Source organism: Pelmatolapia mariae, linkage group LG22, assembly GCF_036321145.2.
Source record: "Pelmatolapia mariae isolate MD_Pm_ZW linkage group LG22, Pm_UMD_F_2, whole genome shotgun sequence".
Classification (NCBI taxonomy): domain Eukaryota; kingdom Metazoa; phylum Chordata; class Actinopteri; order Cichliformes; family Cichlidae; genus Pelmatolapia; species Pelmatolapia mariae.
The window spans coordinates 4,415,885-4,437,320 of NC_086245.2; the positions used below are offsets into that span (position 1 = coordinate 4,415,885).

General features: G+C 43.3%; 2 protein-coding genes across 2 annotated transcripts in view; both read right to left on the minus strand.

Annotated features, from left to right (window-relative positions):
- Positions 1-412: 412 nt before the first annotated feature.
- LOC134619823 (LIM/homeobox protein Awh-like) lies at positions 413-5,971 on the minus strand. Its single transcript, XM_063465653.1, has 6 exons — positions 5,846-5,971; positions 3,153-3,355; positions 2,968-3,076; positions 2,754-2,886; positions 1,529-1,755; positions 413-841 (listed from the first exon to the last, which is right to left on the minus strand). The coding sequence occupies exons 1-6, from the start codon at positions 5,969-5,971 to the stop codon at positions 476-478; spliced, it is 1,164 nt and encodes a 387-aa protein (XP_063321723.1). The 3' UTR covers positions 413-475.
- Positions 5,972-12,856: 6,885 nt separating this feature from the next.
- LOC134619924 (tenascin) overlaps positions 12,857-21,436 on the minus strand; it is a 39,849-nt gene continuing 31,269 nt past the window's right edge. The window contains exons 11-23 of the mRNA XM_063465691.1: positions 20,179-20,343; positions 19,945-20,055; positions 17,969-18,091; positions 17,463-17,606; positions 16,506-16,625; positions 16,179-16,328; positions 15,963-16,105; positions 14,878-15,010; positions 14,646-14,797; positions 14,269-14,365; positions 13,863-14,018; positions 13,137-13,300; positions 12,857-12,955 (exon numbers count right to left, since the gene is read on the minus strand). Of these exons, the coding sequence (XP_063321761.1) occupies positions 12,857-12,955; positions 13,137-13,300; positions 13,863-14,018; positions 14,269-14,365; positions 14,646-14,797; positions 14,878-15,010; positions 15,963-16,105; positions 16,179-16,328; positions 16,506-16,625; positions 17,463-17,606; positions 17,969-18,091; positions 19,945-20,055; positions 20,179-20,343 (1,757 nt within the window). The remainder of the gene's footprint in view (positions 12,956-13,136; positions 13,301-13,862; positions 14,019-14,268; positions 14,366-14,645; positions 14,798-14,877; positions 15,011-15,962; positions 16,106-16,178; positions 16,329-16,505; positions 16,626-17,462; positions 17,607-17,968; positions 18,092-19,944; positions 20,056-20,178; positions 20,344-21,436) is intronic.

A 21,436-nucleotide genomic window follows, 5' to 3' on the forward strand; every position in this document is an offset into this window, starting at 1 on the left:
CCTCCGGCCTTTTAATGATTGAAAGAAGAAAGTCTGTCACTGTTTCCATCACATGCACTCGTTAAGTAGTTCGAGGAACACCAAGAAGTCGATCGTTCATTAGAAAAACAGTGAATGTGATCAGGATGTGATGCCAACGAACGGTAAAAATAAAATATGCAGTTTCAGATCATAAACTGATGTACAGGCGGGGTCACCGGAGACTGGATATAACGATTCATGTTGGTGTCCTGTTCCTACCATGAGCCTCTCATCACTGAGAGCAGCTACAAGAACATAGTTCCTGCATGAAACTCAACAAACTTTTAAGTTCATGATAAACAGACAAACAACTCGACACGTCACAGGAAAAACATGAAAACTGGATTTTAGTGTGAACAATACATTTATTATCAACCTCACAAAGCCGACAGCTCGTCACAGTTTGAACTCCGTCTACCTGCTGAACATTTAAGTATTCATTGTGTTTTCATGACTAACAGTAATGTGGACCAAAAGCATCCGGGTTAACTTCTCCACCTCCTGCCTCCCCAAAGTCGCCGTGGACCTCCAGGGTGGACATGCACCCCGGTGCACTCTGGGAGTCGTAGTCCGGGAAGAAGTCGGGGCTTTGCAGCAGCTCCTGGGAGGGGTGGCTGAGCGGGGAGGTGAGCAGAGACAGCTGCAGCTGGTCGATGGTGCTGGTGGGAAAAGGCTGCGACCGGTCCGGCGGGGAGCAGGTTGGGGATGAGGGACTAGTTGCCATGGCGGCAGCTCTTGGAAGAGCAGAGGGCGAGTTGACCTGAGAGTCATCGGAGAGAAGGGAACGGCGGAGTTTGGCCCGAGCGTTCTGAAACCACACCTGAGGGACAAGGAGAGGGACAAGAAGACGTTTGGCACTCAGCCCACAATCCACAGTAAACCACACCGTTTCCATTCATCTCAGGACAAAAGGCCCACGTGAGTGGAAGCACCCCACCTCTCCTACACTGTGACTAAAAGACACCACAGCTGAGTGTTTCACAGCTGTGTACCTGCACATGATTACAGTCTATCTGCATCTCTGTGGTTGTTTTGCATCTCTGCAAACAGAACAGCTGCAGACACACAAAATAACAACAAACAAACAAAAAGGATGAAAATCGCATAAAAATATGCAAAAACTCAAAGATGGCACAAATCTATGAAATGTCTCAAGAACAACCAGAAAGAGATAAATCTGTGTGCAGCAGAAGAAAACACCAGCAGCTCTGTCAGGGCTGAGAAATGAAACCAGACAGGAAGTGACTAAACCTGCACTTCCTCTAATGACCACTGGAGGCCCGCTCCAGAAGCCTGTGCACAAACCTACAGCGGAAATGAAGGTGGTGCAAAGAAAAGCTTCATCGTTTATCAGGACTGTGTGAGGGGCACGAATAACAAGAGTCAGTATCATCTTCAACCCTGTGGGCGTGAGGATCTTTGACTTTTACACTGCTGAGCCAATAAGAACGTGCCGTTTCATTTTAAATGGAGGCCTTGAAGGAGCCGTCCTTCCAGACGTTTGTACCTGCAGGACTCTCTTGGGCAGGCCGGTCTTGTGTGCGAGGCAGGTCCAGTCTTTACCGTCGGGGTTGTGTTTCTGGGCAAAGTACGACTCCAACGCTCTGAGCTGCTCGCTGCGGAAGCACGTCCTGATTCGCTTGGTCCTCCTGGGGATCCGCCCACCTGCCGCCCTGTCGTCCGATCGTGGCTCCGGACTGCTCACAGACTCCTCCCCCTCACCTGAGACCTGGGCTGAATTCGGCCCCAACCGACAAAACAGAACAAAACTTTAATTCAAAATGAACTTTAGAGAAGTTTGAGAAAAGGATTTGAAAATGTTCACATTTTATTACATAATCACTAAACTGCATTTTAAATCACGTTTGATGGTTTCATGATAATAAATATTAATAATGGTCTTCACCCTGGTCTCTGTAGTGCTCTCACAGTGACTGTATCAGCGAACTACGGAGCAGTGAAGCGTAAATGCCGGCTTTTAAAAAGAACCTGTTATTCTGACCTATGTTTGATCCTGAACTCATCCATACCTCGTCGTTAGTAAGTTCAGCTGTTTGATGACCGACTTTAATATCTGGAGGATGTTTAAATGGACGTTAAAGGCTTGTGCGACCTGCAGGTAAGTGGTCAGATTGAAGTCGTCCTAGGTGCAAATCTAACCTGTCCTGAAATGTGACTGAATATTTCGTTTAGTTTGAAACATCCTCTTAGTTTCGGTGGTCACCAGAGCGTAAAACTGCAAACATAAAATCAACAGTGAGAGCTGGTAAAGGTTGCTGACTCTACACCAACATTTTCCTCCATGGACGTGAAACTTCCGTCGCCATGTTTTCATGATATTTCTGCTCCAGTTAACTCTGTTTGGCATCATGAGCAGGTCATCTACTAATCAGGAGGTTGGTAGTTTGATCCCTGGCTGGTTTCCCTCTGATGTGAATGTTAGAAAACACTCAGATGAGGAAAAGCTGCAGGTGTGAGCGGGTGAATGTTGTGTTGCTCTGCACACAGTGTGGTTTAGTGCTCAGGCTGTGACACAAACACTGCATCAATATGGTTTTTCTTGGTTTTCACTCACTTCTCTCACTGTTTGGCAGTAAATGTGAGCTGATTTAAAGTGATTAAAGTCGAGAGGTCTGAACTCCCAGTATTTGACATTTAAATAGAGTGTGAGAGCTCGACAAGATAAAACAAATAAGATGCACATAAAGGCCCCAGAAGATCTTCACACTCACCATCTAGATGCTGTTTGGGCTGCAGGTCAGGGGGGGGCTGCACGCCCCCGTCACTCTGATAATGAGACTGACAGTAGAGGTTGGCGCCCTGCATGCAGTACAAGTTCCCCGGCATTAATTTCACGTCACACTCCTGCAACACATCAGACAGACTGTCTGCATATATTCAGAATTCTTTGACCTGAAAATAATAAGACGAAGCTTCGAGGCTGACCTGGCAGGAGAAGCAGTGAGGATGGAAAGTCAGCTCACCAGACCTCATGACCAAATCAGAAGCTGGGATTGGCTGGAAGCAGCGAGCACACTGACCCCCTCCAAACATCCTGAGTGGGAGGAGAAACCACACCAGAGTCAGAAACGTGAAAAACAGGAAGCAAAGGAAGGCGAGACCTCGCAGACCTGCAGTAGTCCTGCTGGCAGTAGATGTTTCCGTCCCTCCAGTACAGCGACGGGTGCGTCTGCAGCTCGCACTGACACTGGCTGCAGCGCAGACAGGGGTTGTGCCACACCCTCCCCGCAGCCAATAGGAAGAAGCGGTCGAGCACCTGCTCGCCACATCCGGCACACGTCATTGGCTCCTGGACGGACACAGCTGTTGGAGCCTGAGACTGACAGACGGATTCAATGTCAGTGAATATTTACTGATAACAGTGATAACAGTGATGTCACACATGATTCTGGATCAGAGAAAATGTAGTTACATAGTTACCGAGCAGGAGGCCGACAAACACCTGAATATTCTCCCAACTATTTTTAACTGTAACCAGATTATGTTCTTTATTTACTAATTAATGTATTTTATTTTAAATAAAGCAGAGCAATACAGATGCTGTGTTTTGGTTTTTATCTATCAGGGAGTGTATTTATCCAGTTGTCTGACTGAGCTCATGATCACATGTTGGAGTATGAAGGTCAGAAAACAGCTGTTAGATGAGTGAAATCAGACCATGTGTGCAAAAGGAAATCATAACTTTTAACTGATCGGCTATGGCGTTATTTTTGTGCCACTATTCTGAGCGCATGTATAAAAATTTGCAGGTGCGAGTGTTGCATTTTGAGGAGAAATTTATTTTGAGCGAAGAAAAACTAAATTTGAGTGAAAAAAAATTCATTGCTGCGTGCAAAAACTGTATTTCAGTGTTTGCTATTATCCACACACACACACACAACAGCAGCCCCTCTCGCTCAGTTTTTGCATTTGCGCTCGCTCGCAATGTGTTGCTCGCGCTCTCAACATTTCTGCCCGTGCGCGCTCAACTCTTTCTGTACACCGTTATATTTGTACCACAAAACCAGCCAATCACAGACTTGGATGCAAAAAAATCTGATTGGCTGTTCTGGTCTCCAATCAGCTCGAAACGACGAAATGCAATATCCCAGAATGCATTTCATCCAAAACTCAAACGAGGCAGTGGCGGAGGAACACAGAGTGGCGGAGTTTGAAATATTACTCTTTCTGGGTCACAAAATAAACTTTTAAGATATTTTCATGTGAGAATGTTTCTGTGTAAACTTCTAATATCTGCTCGATTTATCGAGACATCACATATTTGCATAAATGCTCTAATGTTTTCGGAGACGCCTGTTACCCACCAGCTGACCGGGTGGTCACTCGGGTTAAACATAATATATAAGACTGAACTGACAAAAAATCACCGACTGCACCACCAGGTATTACAGGAAAAACCATAAAGCCTAAAACAAACGCTGTTGTGACAGTGATGTACACTGTCTTGTTGGTATATATGTATGATTTGTATCACCTTCATGTTTCCCTCTCACCACATATCCAAACCGACATCATGACCAGCAGCTTTACAGCTGTGGCTCCAGCAAACATCAGCTGATACTAGAAATTAATATTAAATAAATTCTAGCAACAGCTGATCAAGCTTAAACGTGCTGCTGTTGTTTAGCGCGACATCCGCTGGTTTCCTGTTTCTGGCGCAAAGTGGGCGATAAACAAACGAGAGAGACGATCAGCTGATCATTGATCAGTTTCATGAATGAGAGAAGAAGAGGCAGCTGTGCAGCAAAGACACAGAATAACTCCAGCTTTGTGTCTTTGTTTCATTCTAGCTGAAGTACGGGACGAATCGCGTTCCTTTTCCCCTCAATACGGATGTATTGTAATTGGTCCAGCCCAGAGTTGATCATGACCAATTGGCTAATCCACCTTTCATTGTTTATACCGTTACAAAAACAAACATAAAAATGAAAAATCACCATTTGCCCAATGGCCAGTCCAGCTGTGCGGTCAGCTGGTGGGTAACAGGCGTCTCCGAAAACATTAGAGCATTTATGCAAATATGTGATGTCTTGATAAATCGAGCAGATATTAGAAGTTTACACAGAAACATTCTGGCATGAAAATATCTTAAAAGTTTATTTTGTGACCCAGACAGAGTAATATTTCAAACTCCGCCACTCTGTGTTCCTCCGCCACTGCCTCGTTTGAGTTTTGGATGAAATGCATTCTGGGATATTGCATTTAGTCATTTCGAGCTGATTGGAGACCAAAACAGCCAATCAGATTTTTTTGCATCCAAGTCTGTGATTGGCTGGTTTTGTGGTACAAATATAACGGTGTACAGAAAGAGTTGAGCGCGCACGGGCAGAAATGTTGAGAGCGCGAGCAACACATTGCGAGCGAGCGCAAATACAAAAGCTGAGCGAGAGGAGCTGCTATTGTGTGTGTGGATAATAGCAAACACTGAAATACAGTTTTTGCACGCAGCAATGAATTTTGTTCACTCAAATTTAGCTGTTCTTCGCTCAAAATAAATTTCTCCTCAAAATGCAACACTTGCACCTGCAATTTTTTTTACGTGCGCTCAGAATAGTGGCACAAAAATAACGCCATAGTCAGCAGGTATTGAGGATGATCAGCCGTCAGCGCAGCACAACCAGCAACAACGTGAAGAAACATAATAGATAGTAGAATAAAAGTAAAATATAAAAATCTAATGATGTATAATATAAGAATAAAAATATAATAATACAACATTAATAATAATAAAATAATAATAAATATTATTATCAAGAATATTATATTATTTTTATATAATTGAATAATTAAATTTAATATTCACGTTATTTGCAGCAGCGCTCTCCTCTGCCGACACTGCGCCGCTGCCCAGCTCCGCCCCCTCCACCTCGTCACCAAGGTCACTGCCGTACAACAGGTCGTCGAGGGCTCGGTCATCTGGTGACATCATGACTGAGAAGCAGAGGAGGCGTCATCAGAGCGATAAAAACAGACTCACTGAAGGTCACGACCCACAAGCAGAGTCCCAAACATCGAGTCAGCCGTTTCTATTCGTTTCTATTTGTTTCTATTCTATATCGTTTCTACTCATCCTTACGGCTCTTTGAAAAACGTATCACATGTTTTTAAGGCTTCATTTTGTCCTTTATGTTCTTTATGTCATCATTATTTACAGTTTTTGTTACCAACATTATCTGAGTAGACAAACCAGGACAATAGAAGATATGAATTCAATGAGAAAATGGTGGAAATGTGAATTAATGAACATTACTGCAGCTCTTATTTGCGATGCAGGTGGATGGAGGAGATGGAGCGAGCTTACCTGTGTTGTTCAGAAGCTTCTGGTTGGTTTTCCACTGAGCGTGCTCTGTGCGAACCCTCTCGAAACCCTTTAAGAAGAAGGACGAGGTTTGTTCTGCTTCACAAAGCCACAAACGCCGCTCTGCTTTTACAAAAACGCTCCTCAGTCTCAGCCTCTTCCTCCAGGCAGTGGACCACCTGAGCGCTCTCAGCCCTCCAGGTGTCTCTGCAGCCACCTGTCTCGTGGTTTTGGGACTGGTTCCCCTTCACATGAGACCTGCCTCCACCTCGTTCTCAGCCAATCGCTTTGCCCGCCTCTGATCACTGGTCTGTCCCCAGTGACGCCCCGGACACACACCTGTAAACAAGCAGGCTCAGAGGACAGGTGAGATCCACTGCGATTGGTTTCCTGGTGAGCAGAAGGGTGGGAGGGTGGGAGCTGCACCCTGGGGACCAATTAAAAAAACAAAAGGTTTTTAAAAGCACATCTGGGAGCTGAGGTGAAGAGTGAAAAGACACCTTTTCCCTCAATGCTTCAGCTGAACATGGACTCAACTGACAACAAACACGACACATTTTCTCCACAATTGAAAGAATCATTTGTGTCCTAAACCTTAACTTACCCTTCCTAATTATCTTAGACTGCCCTACAATCATAGGGCTCCATCATGTGAACGACCTAAAGCTTATGAAAGGGTGATTTTATTGGGTCTACTTTCTGCCTTTGTTAACAAAGAGATTAAGCTTCTAAACTCACTAAACCTTTCACCACAATGTGAACAAAACACAACATTTATGGGACACAGGTGGTGAGGTAGTCAGGGCAGCAACCATGTGACCTGAGGCCATCATTCATATCATCAAGCTAGTGTTAGCTCAACATTTAGCAACATTTGGACAGAATTCATGTTCACTGTTGGGTGTAATGTGGTGATAATAACAGTTACAATGCACAGTTACTGTAATCACATTACATATTTCACTGATGTCACAGTGTTACCTGCTGCTGTCCCTCAGTTTTCTGAAAAAAGTCAAACATACTTTTTTCTATTTGCACTCTTGACCTACAACCGGCTGATATCAGTTTGTGTGGAGTGGTCTACAGTGGAGATAACAGTGCTCATTTCATGCAAACCTTTCCATTTATATATATATATATAGATAGATAGATATAGTGGCTCCAGCAGATCCCAGGAACAACATCAGGGATCTCTGTGAAGAACAGCGCAGTCCTGGGAACAGCTAAGATACTGCGCAGGACCCTGAAGCTCCCAGGCCTCTGGTAGAGGACCTGAACTTGAAGGATAGACCGCCTGCAGGGGCGAGAGGGGGATTTTTTTTTGTTTTCTATATATATATAAACAACATCACTTGGATCTATAGATTACTAGAAATGTAAAATTAATTTACAGCAGTGCTCTATAATATCTTAGTCAACTCATTGATGCATAATGTTTTCAATTTATACAAATTACCTGTCAAATCAAAAACACCTAAAAAAAGTATTTTTCTAATAATATGATGATAAATTACTGAAGCTCATTTTTTTGCTAATGCTAGCTGTGTTTCCATACAAAGCCAACGCCTGCAGAGAAGATCACCAGGACCCCGCTGCCCTCTCTGCAGAGCATCTACCATCACAGAGTCCAGTGGAGAGCTGCCTCCATCCTCAAAGACCCCACACACCCCCAACACAGACTGTTCACTCTTCTGCCCTCAGGACGAAGGTTCAGAAGTGTGGAATCCAGAACATCCCGACTCAACAACTCCTTCATCCCCACTGCCATCAGACTCCTGAACAGCTGACTTATTATTTGAACAGTAATAATAATTCTTTGCACATCAGGTCATCCTGCATATTAAGCTACAGCTCTTTTGCACACATCTCTGTTTCACCTTCAACATTTTGTCTTCTTTTCTGTCTTCATTTATTCATTTGTACTAGTTGTATTTATCTGTTCTATTTCTATTGTACATATCAATCGGCACGTGTGGGTGGACAGCAAAGAAAGAATTTCATTGCACAGAGAAAAGCCTTTTTTCTCTTGTGACACATGACAATAAACTCTTTGAATCTCTTTGAAAGACTGTAACTGATCTCAGAACAGTGAAGACAAACCAGGAGCAGCTTGCCTCACATGTTTGTTTACCGTTAAAGACCAGAGGTTTCTCCACAATGCCCCCTAAAAACAGAGAGAGCTGCAGTTTCCTGTGAAACTGAAACAAGCAGAGCTTTCAGCACAACAGTAATGTAAAGAACAGATGCACATATTTATGTAGAAGGGAGGAACTTTACAACAGCAAGCACTGCTTTCCTTGCTTGTCCTGACAGAAAACCACTGTTACGACGGCCATGATGAGCAGTCAGACTTGGTGGCTAGAAGATCACAGATCATGCAGCTTTGTACTAAAACGACAAACACAGAAACAGCAGATTATAAGTCCTTTTTCATAGTAACAACTCCAAATAATATGATGGTGAATGATAACTGAAGATGAATGAAATCTCCAGAGTAGCTTTGCTAAAAGGATGCATCAGGGATATCCTCACTCTTTGACATCATACAGTGTTAAGAGTGAGAAAAAAAAAACTGTGTGATTACTGAACATGAACAGAGCTCCGTGTCTGAAGCTGACCATGTTTAACATGAGCCTCCACCGCTGTAACAGTACAGACAGGATGTAACAGAACATAATGAAAGGCATTAAAGATGCACTTCAACCAAACAGCCCGTAATATAAAAAGCTTCATGTGAGCATAACAGTCCATGGAAACAAAAACACTGAAACATCATCATCATCAACAGGAAAGATTCCCGTCTGGGATTTTCATAAATGGCTGTGACAAAATGCAGCACAAAGATGATTATAACAGCTGCTGCTGTTTAGATTTTCCAAAATTTTCACATTTTCATACATTCATAAATGACTTTAAACAGCTTTTCTTTTAAAGTGTCCTTTCAGTACCACAGGTAGAGTACAAAGCCGCTGCTTTTTAAATGTAATTCATCTACAAACAGATTGTGGATGCTGGAGTCGAACAGTAGGGGGCGCTGGAGAAAAACGCCTACCAATCTGTCTGTGTACCATTATCTTCAGATACAGTTTAACACTAAACAGCTACACTGTGTTGTAGTTGTACTGATACTCAGTGTTGGGAAGTAACAGAATACATGTACCAGTGTTACGTATTTAAAACTCAAAGTATGAGTAACTGTATTCCGTTATTGTTGCTGTTTAAAAAGGTGGTATTCAACAGGAAGAGTGTTACAGGCATCGCCCTAAAGAATGTAGCCTCACCACCAATGTTCCCTCTAATGTTTCATGTGTCTGAGCGAACACACAAACTCCCTGAGCATCCCTTGGACCACTGTGAGCAACAGCAGACGTGTGCACTGTGGTCACGCCAGCATCCAAGTTACATGTTTATTAAAATAATCAAATTACAGCATTTACATTTATGTTAGACGACTTTTAATTAACTGCTTTAGCCCACTTACAATGAAAATGTCAAAAAAATCTTGTTCATGACCTGTGTAGTATGTTAACACTATTTTAAGTAAAAATAACTTGAACTCCAATTTTGAAAACACAACTTTCTTTTCTTTTAATAAAGCTCTGACTTGTACTATAAGTATGAGTCTGTGGTCTGGGAGAGAGTCTGTAACTCTGTCTGCAAAATACAGTATATAATGATCAATGCTGGGCAATTAATTATATAGTTACTTCTTCAAAAAAGTAACTGAGTTATGCAAACAAAGTTTTTTGCAGCTGTTTACCTAAAAATGCAGCCAAGGTGTTTTTTAAACAAACATTTCAAACTATTTACAGAACAATCAGCTGTTCTGCATCAAATTTGATGCCACACAAATTATTTGTGCCACTCCAAAAAATAATTTCTGTCCACTATGAGATAAAGGAGAACAACAGCCTGATACCTGCAGGCCTGACAACAGGAGATGTATCACTGCTGTAACACCTGTAACATTCAGCAGTCGCCTCATTGTTCTGACACACACAACAAAACTATTGACTACACTACACACTAACTACACACTAACTACACACTAACTACACACTAACTACACAAGATTTGCGCTAAACGTCTCAAATCTCTCACATCTCAAACACGCCGTCACTCCTAAAACTTCCCCCCGTTTCTTAACAACTAGATGCCATGTTGCTATATCATTTTTTGATTGGTCGACATGATACATTTTTCGACCAATAGGAAAGGCTGTGGGGGAGGGGGGCTGTTTTTGCTCACAGGCGGAGAGCGCTTTCGAGCGTTTTCCTTATAAAACGCCGTTTTTACCGTTTCTTCCCGCAGTAAATATAAACAACGATAGTATTCAGGAAGAAAAACAAACATTACAGATATTTTTATCATAACTCTGGTTTTACGTGGCCTATCAACACAATTTAAAAATTGGTATAAAGTCCACACTTTTTCCGTCAGTTGTTCCGTCTGTCCTGCTCACATCTCCAATGGTTGTACACGTTGTCATTAACGTGGCTTCACTCCACATCAGCCACGCCGCTTTGCTAGCTAAAACACCGGTGTCGGCACATAAGGACGCTGTCATAGCCTGTCAACGATGTTGATTAGCTGCGTATATACGAATGTGAATCGCATCATTGGCTGGACTATGGGATAAGGTGGCATCGTTCTAATCCCATACAGGAGCAGCCAGTCACTTACTGACTAACACTGCAAAACAGAATTGTTAAAGTATTAATTTTAATTTCAATTCAGGTTAGATTTTTTTTGTGTGTGCAGAGACCGTGGCAGCAGTGCGCAATTGTGCACGCGCGCAGCTTAGAGGGAACATTGGTCATGGGCAGTGTAGTCCGTGCTGCAGGGAGAATGGACTGCCATACCCGTTATGTGTCTGTGAGCGAGGGAGGGAGAAAAAGGAAAAGTACGAGCTGTCACGGAGCAGAAACGGGAGCTGGAAGCATGTAAATATAATAATAACCACTGCAGCCAAGAAGAGTGCCTGACGAGCCCATTTGTAAGTAAGCTATTAAGACTCGACTGTACACTGTGTTTGTGTTTTCCTCCGAAACAATAAGTTCCGTTGGAGCAGCCTTTCAACGCCTCTCTCTGTCTCTCGCAAGCAAAGTTGACCCAGACAACAAAGTAAAGCTAGTTTTCAGCTACGAGCCCGACACGAACCCGACGTATTAGCCAGAGGTCCCTTTACTACGGTTCGGAGCCGCGGACCTTCAGTAATAAATCACACAGCAATAGTACATTCACGTAGTTGTAAAAAGCATGATAATATATTAAGTAATCCAAAGTATTCAGAATACGTTACTCTCATTGAGTAACGTAACGGAATACGTTACAAAATACATTTTGGGGCATGTAATCTGTAATCTGTAGTGGAATACATTTTAGAAGTGACCTACCTAACACTGCTGATACTCCTCTTCCTCCTCTTCCTCCTGCTGATCCAGTGACACCTTGTGTGCATCACAGCACTTCAGAGTAAATGACTCTGCTCAAACTGCACTGACATGTTCTTTTTTAATATATTCAACATTTACCACAAGATTAAACAAAAGAAAGAATGATTTCATTCATATTCCTGCAAACAGAGAGTGTTTAGTTGAAATTCAACCACTTGACTCCAACAAATGAACTTGTACAGCTGTTTAGTTTCACTTGTTTTATTATTGAAGTCATTGGGAGGCTTTATACATAACACAGGGAATAAAACAGATTTGTTAACAGAACGAGAAGGCGACAGAGGCACAAACATGACTCTCGTTCACTCACCCGTCTCCATTTACTGCGGGGTCACAGTGCACCTGAGGACCCTCACAGAGAGTGAACACCAGGGGGCGCTGCTGAGCTTTAAAGTGGGGCTGCTGCTAAACGAGCTTCTAAGGGTCTTAAATCACAAGCAGGACCTGTGCCTGATTACATTTCACTGTGATCTGATCTGAAACACTAAAATGTTTTTTGGATCATTTTGTCCTTGAAAATGTTTTTATTCTTATTTATTTTTCAAATTTGCGGCACACAGTGATGGAAAAACCAGGAAGCCACGTGTGAGCTGCGTTTCTGCTCTGTGTGTCGCTCATATCCATCGGATCTGACTGAGCCGAGCACTCACTGGTACCAATAATCTTTCTAAGAGGGTTTTGAGTTATTTTTTAGCTTGTGTGACTTTTATTTAAAGCCTCGCTGAAGGTTTGCTCACAGTCTGCTTTGGATCAGGAGCCACGAGGTCCTCTAGTTTGATCAGAGTATCTGCATGTGAAACCAGAACTGTCTAACTGGACCCCAGCGGTGATATAATTTGTGTGAACTGAGCCTTTAAATATGGAGGAAGACGCTCCGCTTTAAAATACTGGCGAAAAGGAGGAACCTGTACAATCTGCAGTAACATACTGATAACTGACTCTATACAAATCTTCTAACAGGAGCCCGAGCTCCCCGTTTCAATGTGTGTGTTCACACATGTAACACACTGAGCATGTGTGTTTAGCAGTTCATCATCATCATCATCAGCCTCTCTCTCGCTCATCCTCGGGACGGAGGCCTGAAGGCTGCCGGTCTCATCTTCATCTCAGTGAACGGGATAGAAAAGTCTTTTCCTTTCCAGGCGGTCCAGATCACACCCTGACACACACACACACACACACACACACACACACACACACACACACACACACACACACACACACACACACACACACACACACACACACGTTTGATTTTATACTTCAACCAGCTCCATTTCAAAGTTGTAGCAGGTCCTTGAAAATAAGTAAAATCTGTCCGAGTGACTCGATGACGTTACCTGGTGTTTGGTGTTGACGCCGTAGAGGCCGTTGAGGTTCGCCTCGTGGCAGTTCTTGTACCACCATCCTCCTCGATAAGACATGGCGCAGCGGGTGACGAAGGGCGCCAGGTCCCGGTCTTTGGTGGAAAAGATCCGGTTGTTGTGGTAACTGAGAGAGTCACCTGAAACGATAGCATGGTAGGAAGTTTCCTTATTAACAAATATAATTTTATTTACTTAAATGATTCATCATCTCAGGATCTTTGAGTTTTATTTAGATGACTTAATTCAACCCTTTGTGAATTTTAGTCTTTGTGGAAATAAAACCTCAAACTCGTTTCCCACAACAAGAGAAAATAAGAAACTGTAACTAGGAGGTGCGATTGCAAAGGTTTGTGTTGGGCACAAGCGCAGCTTGGCATGGACGTGTGTGAGAAGCAGCAGCCAGCTGTGAGTCAGGCTGACCTCTGATGATACATGACCGTCCAGCAGTTTTCAGTCTGAAGTGTCCCAGACCAAAGAGGCCAGGGGTGCAGGCAGGGGCATGCTTTTAGGGGCCTTGCCCCCCCCAGTCTGGACATTACAGTAGAACAGAGGTGACTTTGGTGTGATGGCTTTTTCTGACTGAATGAGACTCAGACAGATCAGGATGTTCAGAGCAAACATCTGAACCTGAATCAAGCTCAGCGGTGCTGAAAACCTTTGATCACAGCTCCTGTTCCAGGTTTCGGGTTCCCGTGTTACCTGCGGTGCCGCTGTATCCTCCCACAGTCAGTTTGTAGTTCCTCTTGGCCACCTCGAACGTCGAGTACCGAGCGAACACCGACTCGTCGCCGTCTCGCAGGTCGACCCGCAGGCTCATCCTGCTCATCGCTGTGAGGTTGTGGATACTTGCGAGTCCTGAAGCGGCAAGTTTATCGGGTTTTATTAGAGGAACCAAAATAAACAACAGACATATTTGAACAGAAATATTAGAAAAGTCTGGGAGGAGAATGTCTTTCATTCCAGTTAAACTGGTCCTGTGCTCGAATCTGCTGCTTTAACTGCACTCTGTGGAAGCTGCATCTGCCAACGAGGTCCCATGTTTCCTCACCACACTGAGCCTGGTCCTGTGCAGATTTGTACTCAAATATTAAAAAGCATCTCTCACCGAGCCAAAACTCTCCATTCACATCCCCGAATCCTTCCACGTACTCGTTCCAGCGTCTGAAGAAATTCTCGGAGCCGTCCTTCCTCCGCTGGAAGACCTGCACACAGGAAACCAAACAGCTGAGACCTGCTCAGTGCAGGCGGCGCTGACACGAGGCTGCCTTTGAACGTGAGCCGGTCTCCATCGAGTCCCGTAAAAAGTTTCCTTCTTTTATGTATTTTTCCATGTTTTACTGTTATTTATTTTTCCCTTCTGTCTTTAAAGATCCTTTTTAACGTGCTTTATAAATACAGCTGGATTATATTGGAAGTGTTTTATTAGTAATTAAATTAGGCAAACACACGTAAAGTAAAGATGACTCTGTGGTGTGTTTATACCGTCCAGCCGCCACCGTCTGTCTCCATGTCGCAGGAAACTGTCACTGGCGTCCCGTGTCTGCCTTGAGGGAAAATCTCTGCCTCGCCTGAAGTCATGATGCCGTTCAGCAGCTCCTGAGAGCAGTCAGCGGGGAACGGGTACCGCAGGGTTCCTGAGGAGGAGGAGGATGGAGGGTGAGGGTGGGAGGAAATCTCGAACAATAACAGCACTGACGAAGGCTCAAAGAAGTACCGGTGGTGAACTCTGTGGAGATGGCGGATGTGTACTGTCCTCCTCCTTCGGCCTGGAGCTGCAGCGTATACGTGGATCCAGGATGGAGTCTAGTCAGGTTGTACTGCGTTAACGAGCCGTCCACAATGACCTCCTGCCGCCGGTACAAACGGAAATCAGGCCTCAGGAATGTCTGAGATATGCACGCTATTACAAACATGTCAGGTCAAAATAAACAGGAACGTCTTATCCACGTTTTCCTTTGACGGTTGGTGAAAAACAACCATCAAATTCAACATCTGCTGATATTCATGAATAAATAAATAATAAATTGAGTCTGAGGTTCTCTTTAAGGTGGTCGCCACGTACACATCTGGACCTCTTTAAGCTTAAACTCTACAAGGAAGCTCTGTGTTCACACATCTGGGAGCTTTCCCAGGTGTTCAGCTGCTACGTCCCTACGTAAAACTCAATGCTGACATCATCGCTCTAGTCCATGCCTTCTTCAAGCTAATCTGCCTCCGCTCTGTTCATGTCTCATTCCACCCTGCCCAGCACCACTCAGAGCTCCAACCAAGTTACAATCTTGCCTTCACCACCACCAGCGTCTAGATTCCAGTGTCCTGCCCTAATCACTGCTGCGATTCTGAGTCTATCCGGACAACAATAACTTGTGTTTTCCTTCTAATGATTGCTCCTTATATGACTCACTGGACACTGAAGATTCAACAGTTCTTTGGCCACACCAACACGGTCGTCACTCCACACCTGCCCTGAAGTTTCAGCATGAATCACACATGTACAAGTGTAAGCAGTGTGAACGTCCACGGAGTGACCTAAAAGAAGCAGCTGTGCTGGAAACAGTCCAGATGTGCACACGGTGATGACAAGAGGACTCAGCAAATTTAACAAATATGTTATTCGATTTTCTTTGATTCAAAGAGGCGATGCTAACAAGCCGGACGATTGTGTTATCAGAAGTTAATCGGGACAAAAAACAAAGAAAAATCATACGAGGTGGTAAAAAAGAACATCAGCCTCGCTTCCTGTCGTGACTTGAACTCGAGTCACTGACTAATCAGGAAATCATTTTAAAACTTGCTCACCTTCATTTCTTTGTCTTTAGCCTGATAGCTCAGTCTGTAGTTACCAACAGGCTTTGATGGAGGTTTCCATGACAACGTGGCAGTGCGTGGAGTCACGTTGCTCGCCTGGAGGTCTTGCGGACCTTCCCCAACTTTCCCCGAGCCTGGAGAGGAACACTGATGAGGTTCATGTTTGTTCAGGTCACAAACCAAACTACAGACAAAGGTGCTGCTGACCGCCGGTGGTGGTGAAGCTGGTGGTGGCCGGCGAGCTCTCCTGGCTGCCCAGCTGGCTGGTTACAGTGACGGTGTAGGTGGTGGATCCCTCCAGACCGCTGAGCTGCTGCTCTGCTGCGTTTCCGGACACCGTGACCTTCACCTCTGAACCTACACAAGCAAACTGCCTCATTCAAAACTGATCAGACTGGACGCTTTAGTCAAACACGTAGGAGTAGCACAGAGGAGCCATGGGTGAATTTAAGACACACAAGAGAAACTGACATTTCTGATGCAGACATGATGTGTTTTGCATTAACAGTGAGATGAGACAGCCTCACTGCTCACCTGTGCCCGCGCCGTAGACAATGGAATACTTATCAACGGCTGCCAGCGCTGGACGCCACAATAACAAGGCGGTGGAGTCGGTGACGTTTACGGCACGCAGGTGTGTCGGCGGGTCGGGGACTGAGAGACACATAAAAGAACGACCTCCCATCATGACCATGACCTCCATTCATGACCTCCCATCATATCCTCCCAAAACAACCTCCCATCATGACCTTTCTTCCATCATGACCTCCCATTACGACCTCCCATCTTGACCTCCCGCTCCACAATTATAACAGCAACATTTCAGCTATATCGGTTCAACTTGAAGTTTAGTGCAGTAAACATCACAACCACGGTGAAGAAAGTAAAACGCCAGTTAACCAACTAACATTTAAATACAAGTACAAATCTGTATTGTAATACTGAAGTTTTTACTCTATATTCATGATTTAAAAGCCTAAAAGTAAAAGTGAAATGAAGACTTCTATAATTCTCCTGAAGTTTCTCTCAGTCTTCCACTCCAGAGGACACACGCCCCAGTCTGATAATCACCAAATACATGTAGACTGATCACCAGTGAAATATGCAAAGATGAGAAAAAAACAATCCAGTTTCCCCGTGAGACTCTGTGTTTAGGATGGGAATCATCTGAACTGCCTTCTCTGCTCTTTTGAAATAACACAGACAGCTGGAATAAATCCAGCACGAGTCTCCTCAGACGAAGCCTAAAACTGTACAGATCATTTCCAGGTCCAGCACCTGCTGCACACAATACCAAACTACCAGTTCTCATATAGAAGGAAAAACATGTAAAATTAATCATTTTTAGTTCTTCAGTGTAAAAAAAAAGCACAAAAAATGGAAAACATGAAACTGTTTAAAGAAACCGTGTGTGGATTCAATTATGAATTTTTACAACAGTGTGTCATTTCAGGCTGAGATAAACACAGTGAACAACAGCGCGTGACTCACGCGTCATGACAAAGTCTTTCACTGGATCGCTCTCGTCCAGTCCGAGGGTGGAGATGACGGTGACCTCGTAAGAAGAACCAGGTGAGAGCTTGGATAAACCCACGGTGGAGTCCTTTGAGTCCAGAGACACCGACACCGGCTCGCCTGCATGCAGAAACACAGGATTAGTTATTTATCCATGTAATCCTAATAGACGTGAGTTTGCGCCAACTCATATATTTTTTGTGTATAATAAAAAGTCATACTATTCAATATTTTTTATTTTCCATAAAGTCTTGCACCAAATCGTCAGTCGCCTCAAGGTGCTTTATATTGTACGGTAAGGACCCAACAATCATACAGAGAAAACAATGTTATTGAACTGAAGCAAACCTCTGATGGAACAGACGTCTTTACTCATCAGCTGTGACCTCGCTCCCTGATCTAGAAACTGGACACGACCTTTGCTTACGTAAATATTCACTAGCCAATAAGAAATGAAGCACAATATGAATCCAGGCTCTCACCATCCTCTGCATGGGTATATGTGACTTTGAAACCGCTGACGTTACTCTTTGGTTTGGTCCACGACACCGTCACAGAGTTTTCCGTCACCTTACTGAAGACTATGTTAGAGGGAGGCTCGGGTCCTAGAGGGCAGATCGAATATAACGAGAGAGAGGGGGTAAACGAAAGGCAGGAAGGGAAGTGGAGGGAAAAAATCAATAAAAGACAAAAACAAGCAGCAGAAATACAAAAACTCCACAAAGGGAAAGAAAAAATAATAACTGGGTTTGTGAAAAACACTGAAGTAGAGTGAAAAGGGTCAGGAGTGAAAACAGTGTGCACAGTATTATTTATTCATCCACACATTTGCTATTAGTGCTCCAATGGTTTTCTGTGTATATATGTACAATGCAAACATATATACAGTATACAAATCATATACAGACATATAAACAATCAAATGCAGATGGCTCCTGGGCAAAGGAGGGAGTGACGACATTTTAATACAGTAGTTAGCTGCTCGGTCTCACCTGAAAATAAAAGGCACGGCAGGAATAAAGGACGTTAAAACCAAGGAAGATAAAGAGACCACTCGACAAGATTATTTAGAGTGAATGAACACAAACACATTAAGATATTAATTTAACTGTTTAGAGCTGGAAGTAAGAACCAGGAAACGATCGGGAGAAGTTAAAATTATTTTCCAAAATTCAGAAGGACTCAGTATCACTCAATAAATTATATTTATTTTATTTTTTGCATGACTTAAACTGTATATTACAAAAGAGAATTAGACTATTCTTTGTAATAAAATGTTGTACTGTATAATACTGACAGTACTGTACAGTACTGTACAGCGCTGATTTAACTGTAAAATGTTCACATTTACAGATTTACTAATTGATTTACTTTTTCGTTTTTAAATGCAAAAGGTTAAAACAGACCGAAAGTAGAGAGACCAGCCGTGGTCTTACCCTGGTTTGGGAGAGAGGTGAAGAGGTGTCAGTGAAGATGGCTGTTAGCTTACCCTGAGTGAGAAAAAACCAGAGTAGCAGTGAATGAATAGAGTTATGTTGTTACTGATGTCTTTGATGTCAACTCAGTTGATCAACTAGTTTGTATCAACAGTGCATCTGAGTGGAGTTCCCCTAGGCTCAATCCTGGGTCCTCTTCTGTTAATCATGCGCAACAGAGTTGGAAGAGTGCTGTTTGGTTTCTTGTACATAAAATCTTCTCTAATGTTTGTACAAAGAGAAAAAAACAAAGATTCTCCCTGCTTTTTTTTTTTTTGTAAAGAATTGGTAAATTTTCTGCATGTGGCAGTCTGATAAGTTCTGCAGGTTGTTTGTTAACCAAGTTAGGCCAGTACAAACTAAGAAGACTATCTAGCAAACAGCTTTGTAAATCCACATCTGAGGGTTGACATCAAATAACTGGATGTGTCTTTTATGGTGGAGAGGGTGTTGATCTTTATAATGCCAGTCATGAATATGAGTATTTGTCATATTCACGAGAGCTGAAGAATGACTGCACAAATATAATATGAACAGAAAACATAAGTTCATGAGAGTTTTTTTCAAAATCAGTATGTGTTAATAAGAAACAGCAAAAGTGAGTTATACTGAACCACTGTTTAAATGACAAACACAAAGTGATGAATGTGAAACTGTAAATCACAAGCTTACAGTCTTCAAGAGCACCACAGCATCCGAGCTCTTGAAACCACAATGGAGGAAGCATTTAGTGGGTAAGCACACATTTCTAGTCACATTTAAGACGAGTGATTATTAGTTAACAAATGAATGTGCTCAATATGAATTGCGGTAAAGATATAGCATTTGCATGAACAGTCTTCTGAATGATCCAAGACTGACGCGGGTACAAGATCGAAAAGAAAGAATCGAGCTGTCTGAACGAGACTTGACAACACTGACAGTAATTTTGAAGCATTGCACAGTAGAAATTCATCTTTTTCTACTGTTACAATAGCTTGTACCTGTACTGATGACAAGCTTGTGCAGTCTGGACAGAACGCCAGGGCCCTTTCCCAGTAAGGTCAAGGTGTACTCAGTCTGTGGGGGCAGATCCTCAAACCGGAAGGACCGAGCTGAACCAGGAAGGACTTTTTTGAAGGTTTTTTCATTTTCTGTTGGTTTTATTGTTGTTTTGCTTTGGATTCTTGGGGCATGAGTTACAAGGCTTTCAGGCACTCTGTTCTCATCTTCAGTACCTACATTTCTGGAAATGGTGTCCCTGTTAGGCGTATGATTCTTCTTCTCTTCTTCCCTGCCTCCCTCTTTGCCAGAATCTTGGTAGTCTTGCTCTTTTTCTTTTGGCTCTGTGTCCTCCTCTTTTCCGGCTTCTTTTCTCGTCACAACAAAGTTTTTGTACTTGCCTTCAGGTGAGTCCCATATCAATGTGAATCCATCAGTGGTCTGGTTTGTAACTTCCACAAAGTCCAAAGGTTCCCTTAAGACTCCAGACGAAGAAAGATCTGACGTCGGATTTGTCTGCTTAGTTTTACTTTCAAATGTTTGTGGGTTCTCACTCTTTTGGCTACCCCCGGTGTAGTGTCTAATGTGGGTGTGATGCTGTGCTGGAATAGTTTTTGCTGCTGGTTGTCTCATTGGAAACGTGACTGAGCTGGAGGGTCTTGAATTTGGGAAATGTTGTTTTGTTGGTCTGCCTTGAATTCTAGTCCCATTGCTTTTGCCATGATTTCCTTTCTCATTTATTTCTTGCAGCTGTGAATCAGTACTGCTAACATCTTCTTCTCTCACCACAGCTCTGTCTCCAGTTCCTAGATTCTCAGTCTGTGATCGGACATTGGTTTGACCATCTATCTGGTCAGCTGCAGTATCTTGATCTCCTTCTCTAATTGGAATTTGATGCGTAGGGTGTTGGACATTCTGGCGAGTTAATATTCTTCCCAGTTGGCCAGTTTGATTTCCAGTGCTGCCTGCATTTACCTCTTTGTTTGGGAAATACTTGCGAGGAGGATAGTTATATGGACGTTGAGGTATTCTTTGGGTTCCGTTTTTTAAACGTCTATCATATAGTTGGCGAGAGATATAGCCCAGTTTGGTATTTGGGCGATGGGCGGAAGACATTCCTCTTCCTCTGAGTGTCCGATTAAACTCAGTGGCTGAACTTGTGGAGGAGATTCTTGTCCCAAGTCCGCCATCATCTGCATCTCCCACAGGCCCTTTGGGAAGAGAAGGGGCTGACGTAGCTGTTAACTCATTGGAAACCACCTGCTCTTTGCGTGGCTCTGTTTCACGGTTCAAAGGTCCAATACGACGAGTTTGATTCTGAAAAGGTCCCCCTTTTAGAAAACGGCAATTCTTGAATGGAGGACAGCGATTTGTTATCCTTTGTCTTTCTATCTGCACATTTTTTTGGTTTTGCCCAACTCCAGATAAGTCAGGTGTAGCTGTCCCATTTTTTAACCCACTTGTATCCTTCACTGGTACACTTGCCTTAACAGA

Coding starts and splice junctions, on each gene's coding strand:
- LOC134619823 (XM_063465653.1), bottom strand. CDS start 5,971: ATGATGTCACCAGATGACCGAGCCCTCGACGACCTGTTGTACGGCAGT. Junction 3,356..5,845: donor AGAGCGCTGCTGCAAATAAC/GTGAATATTAAA, acceptor TGTCAGTCTCAG/GCTCCAACAGCTGTGTCCGT. Junction 3,077..3,152: donor TGCCAGCAGGACTACTGCAG/GTCTGCGAGGTC, acceptor CCTCCCACTCAG/GATGTTTGGAGGGGGTCAGT.